General features: G+C 41.5%; 1 protein-coding gene across 1 annotated transcript in view; it reads right to left on the reverse strand.

Moving 5' to 3' along the window:
• Nucleotides 1-5,000, reverse strand: part of LOC119577227 (serine/threonine-protein kinase PRP4 homolog) — a 101,708-nt gene that overhangs the window by 6,095 nt on the left and 90,613 nt on the right. Inside the window, exons 5-7 of the mRNA XM_037924970.1 lie at nt 2,894-3,048; nt 1,682-1,820; nt 1,095-1,283 (exon numbers count right to left, since the gene is read on the reverse strand). Coding sequence (XP_037780898.1) covers nt 1,095-1,283; nt 1,682-1,820; nt 2,894-3,048 — 483 coding nt within the window. The remainder of the gene's footprint in view (nt 1-1,094; nt 1,284-1,681; nt 1,821-2,893; nt 3,049-5,000) is intronic.

Consider the following 5,000-nt stretch of genomic DNA (forward strand, 5'->3'; position numbering starts at 1 on the left):
ATGATGATGATGGTGGTGATGGTGATGGAAGCGGTGGTGGTAGTGATGAGGATGCTGATGATGGTGATAATGGTGATAGTGAAAATGATAGTGATGATTTGGAAGATAATAACGTCTGTGTGAATGATGATGATGATGATGACCTAGAAAGCGAACAATGTCTTGGAAGAATAATGATGATGACTGATAATGAATGATGATGAAGATGATGCTCCTCCTCCCTCTCTTCTCCTCTCTGTCTCTGCTTCCATTTACTTACACTTCCTTTCTCTTCTCACACACCTAATCACCATCTTTTTCCCATTTCCCTCTTCACCCAATATCCCCTTTTCCCCATTCCTTCTCTTTCCCCATTCCTCCTTTCTCTCGCTTTTCCCCCCTTTTCATATTTTCCTCTTTATCTAATATTCTCTCCTTTTTATTCCCTCTTCTATATTCCCCTCTTCTCCAATGTTTTACTTATCCTCCATTTTCCCTTTTCCCTCAATCTCCCTTCTCTACCTATTCTCCCTTTTTCCTCTACTCCCTCTTCCCTATTCCTCCCCATCTCCCCTCATCCCTTCTCCCCCCCTCCAGTCACCTGCTTCAGTATACTGGTAGCCTCCCGCGAATAAGACTCTGGATAAAAGGCACCACATCCCTCATCTCCCCTCTTCCTCATCCTCCCCTCTTCCCTCATTCCCCCCATTTCTCCTCATCCCCATCTCCCCTTCTTCCAACTTCCCCTCTTCCCTCATTCCCCCATTTCTCCTCATCCCCATTTCCCCTTCCTCCAACTTCCCCTCTTCCCTCATTCCCCCCATTTCTCCTCATCCCCATTTCCCCTTCCTCCAGCTTCCCCTCTTCCCTCATTCCCCCATTTCTCCTCATCCCCATTTCTCCTTCCTCCAGCTTCCCCTCTTCCCTCATCCCCCCCATTTCTCCTCATCCCCATCTCCCCTTCCTCCAAAGTCCCCTATTCCCTCATTCCCCCATTACCTCATCCCCATTTCCCCTTCCTCCAGCTTCCCCTCTTCCCTCATTCCCCCATTTCTCCTCATCCCCATTTCCCCTTCCTCCAGCTTCCCCTCTTCCCTATCCCCCCTTCAAGTCACCTGCTTCAGTATACTGGTAGCCTCCCGCGACAGGAACTTCGGGTAGAAGGGTTCTTCGTTGCAGATGAGCCAGAAAAGGTGGTCCTCGTCGCATCCCTTGAAGGGCGACTTCCCCGTCAGCATCTCGTAGAGGAGGACGCCGAAGCTCCACCAGTCCACGCATTGATTGTAGTGCTGCCCCTTGATCACCTGCGGGAGACGCGGGGGGAGGCGTGGAGGGTTAGTGGTGGTGTAGTTAAGAAGGGAGGAGGGTTTATATCATAGCCTTCTGGGGTCACTAAAGGAATAGGGTCCCTCAGTGGCGTCTATATATACTTAAAAGATCAAAGGGGCCCTTAAATAGCGTCTATATGTACTTAGGAGATAAAAGGGGCCCCTAGATAGCGCCCATATATATTTTTATAAAGATATAATGTGGCCCCTGAAGGACTTATTTCCGCGGGTGTTCCTGGTGTCCCGGTTAAGTCAAGAATTCCTGATAACAGTAACATCAACCACTATAGTGTCTCTCAGTGAAAATACCTTTCTGCAATTTTATTTCGAGAAACATATATCTAAACTTTATTACAAAAAATATAATCTTTTACCTCAGGTGCCATGTAGTCAGGGGTGCCACAGAAAGTGTCAGCGTATCTGTCCAGATACACTTGTAGCTTGCACATGCCAAAGTCTGCAATGCGAATGTGTCCCTGATAGTCTAGCAGGATGTTGTCAAGCTTCAGGTCTCTGCAACGATGTAAAAAGATTTCAGATTTATTTTACGTCTATTACAGTGTCTTTAGATGACAAATTAATGTTGATAATAATAGAAAATAGAACAACAGAACCAGTAATAGAAACCAATCTATTTAAAACTAGAAACAGCGGTAATAATGTTACGAAGAAAAGAATCCTATTTTCATTTCATGTTTCCCTCCAGCCGCCACTGAAGTCCAGTAAAAATGGCTTATTGGGAATGTAAGAGGTTGAAAATTGAAGTAAACACCTGAAACGTTGGAGAAAAAAAAGATAACAAGGTGCAAGTGGGGTAAAAAAAAAAAAAAGGTCAGGGAAGGTCAAACGCGTAAATATGATTACAAACTCATTATACGAGCTTGGAAAAAATGTACTTGTTTTGTGCTTAGTTTTCTTTTTTTCTTTAGTACAACCTTCCCGTTTCTCTCTTTATCCTGTACTTATCTGTTCTAGTTTTTTTTTTCTCTTGCAGTATTTAAGTAATCTGTTTAACTGTTTGTATATACACACTCATACATACATGTATATATATGTGTGTGTGTGTATACAGAGAGAGAGAGAGAGAGAGAGAGAGAGAGAGAGAGAGAGAGAGAGAGAGAGAGGAGGGGAGAGAAGAGAGAGAAAGAGAGGAGAGGGGAGAGAAGAGAAGAGAGAGAAAGAGAGAGAGAGAGAGAGAGAGAAGAGAGAGAGAGAGAGAGAGAGAGAGAGAGAGAGAGAGAGAGAGAGAGAGAGATGTATTCATGTAGATAGATATATACACAGCTAGATAGATGGATATGTGGATGGATAAACAGATAAACAGATAAACATATAGATAGACAGAAATACAGACAGAAAAAACGAAGAAAATAGTAATAATATAACACCCACAAAACCCTCTCGGGTAATACCCCTTTCTTGCCCCGTCTCGAGAAACAACGAAAGTTAAAACGAGACCAAAACAAAACATACCGTAGACCTTTTCGTTACACTCCTTCAGGTCATACTCGTGCGGCTTCTCGTCCCCCCCCCTCCCCTCGCTCTTTCCCTTCGCCATTGGTCCATGAATCCTACAAGCACCTCACCTGTAGATGATGCCCTTTCCATGCAGGAATTTGAGGCCCGACGTGATCTCAGCGGCGTAGAAGCAGGCGCGGAACTCGTCGAAGCGGCCGCAGTGCTGTATGTGGAACATGAGGTCTCCCCCCGTCAGGTACTCCATCACGAAGAACAGGTGAGACTGCAGGGAGAAAGGGGTGGGTTTATTTTGTCTGAGAGAAATCGATAGGTAGATAGGTTGGTTGGTTGGTTGGTAGATGGATAGATTGATTGATTGATTGGTTGATAGATAGAAGATAGGTTGGTTGGTTGGTTGGTTGGCTGATTGACAGATAGATAGATAGATAGATAGATAGATAGATACACACACACACAAACACACACACACACACAAACACACACACACGCAAACACACACACAAACACACACACACACACAAACACACACACACACACACACACACACACACACACATACATACATACACACACACACACACACACACACACACACACACATACACACACACACACACACACAAACACACACACAAGCAATGAGGCAAAGATGCAAATGTCAAATTGGTTTTAATTGCAGACAGGTAGAATAGCCTATTTGAAAGTAGATATTTCTGTTCCTCTGTATTTTTCTTTTCTGTTCTATTTTCACTTCTCTCCCTTTCTGCCTTTCTTCTCATTTCTCTTCCTCTATTCATCTCTCTTTTTTTTTTTATTATTCTCAATTATCACTCGCACTCAGAGAATATTTTTACCCGATTTTGCATATAACTATATCTTATCTTACGTAATGTCTCGCCGTATTCCTTGTTCCATATATTGAGTGAAGGGTTTTGCCTCTTCAGCCCCACCTAGCTGGCCGTTTTCGTGGCTTCCTCGGATTAGAAGTCATTCCAGTGCGTTAATTACTGGCTGATCGTTTGAATGGATTCTAAAACGTGGCCAGATACAGAGAACATCTTCGATATATACGTCAACACGTATACACACATACACAGATATATATATATATATATATATATATATATATATATATATATATATATATATATATATATATATATATATATATGTATATATGTATAAGCGTACATACATACATACATACATACATACATACATACATACATACATACATATATACATACATACATACATACATGCATACATGGATACATACATACATACATACATATATGCTGTATACTGTATACTGTGTATACTGCACATACAAACACACACACATACATGCATACATACATGCATACATACATATATACTGTACCTACATGAACACATACATAAGAATGTGTATGTGTGTTTTTTATTTATCCTTTTATTCATTTATTCATTCATTCAGTTATCCATATTATTCATATCTGCTTATAATCTTTCTGTGATGTTAAGATCACTATGATGAAGAAAAATAAAATGCTCATTATACATTCATGTTCATATATATGTCTGTTTTTTTTTTTTCTTTTCTTTTCTTTTTTCTTTTTTTTAAGCGCAAATTGAAGCTGAGATTATAAACATGAAGAAGTGAAAATTAGGAAAATGAGGGGTTATTTTTGTGAAGAAATTACCCGTGGGGAAATTTGTAGGTTCTTTAGACAAAAAATAAAATGACCTTTCACCCAAAAAACCCACAAATAATAATAACACTTGGAAAAAATTCCCCCACCAAGCTGAATCTGAAACGGACAAAAAAAAAATGGGGGGGCCTTAAAAAAAAGGGGAAAAAAGGGCCCAAGGAAAAGGAAAAAAAAAAAAAAATTGGGGTTGAAATGAAAGGGGAAAAGGAGGGGGGGTGGGGAGGATTTTTGGACGGGGAAGGGGGGCACGGAAGGGGGGGAAGGGGGGGGGGTGAAGAGAGGGGGGAAAAAGGAGGAAAAAAACAAAAAAAAAAAATGGGGGGGAAAACAAAACCGGGGTTGGGGGGGGGGCGGATAGGGGGAAAAAAGGGGGACGAAGAGAGGGGGGTTTGGGATTTAAAGGGGAGAAAAGAGGGGAAATTTGGGGGGGGAAGGGAAAAAAATTAAATAAAAAAATAAAAAAGAAAAGAAAAAGGAAAAAGGGATGGGAAAGAGGGGGGGGGTAAAAATGGGGGAGGAA

Source organism: Penaeus monodon, chromosome 9 (genome assembly GCF_015228065.2).
Source record: "Penaeus monodon isolate SGIC_2016 chromosome 9, NSTDA_Pmon_1, whole genome shotgun sequence".
NCBI lineage: Eukaryota > Metazoa > Arthropoda > Malacostraca > Decapoda > Penaeidae > Penaeus > Penaeus monodon.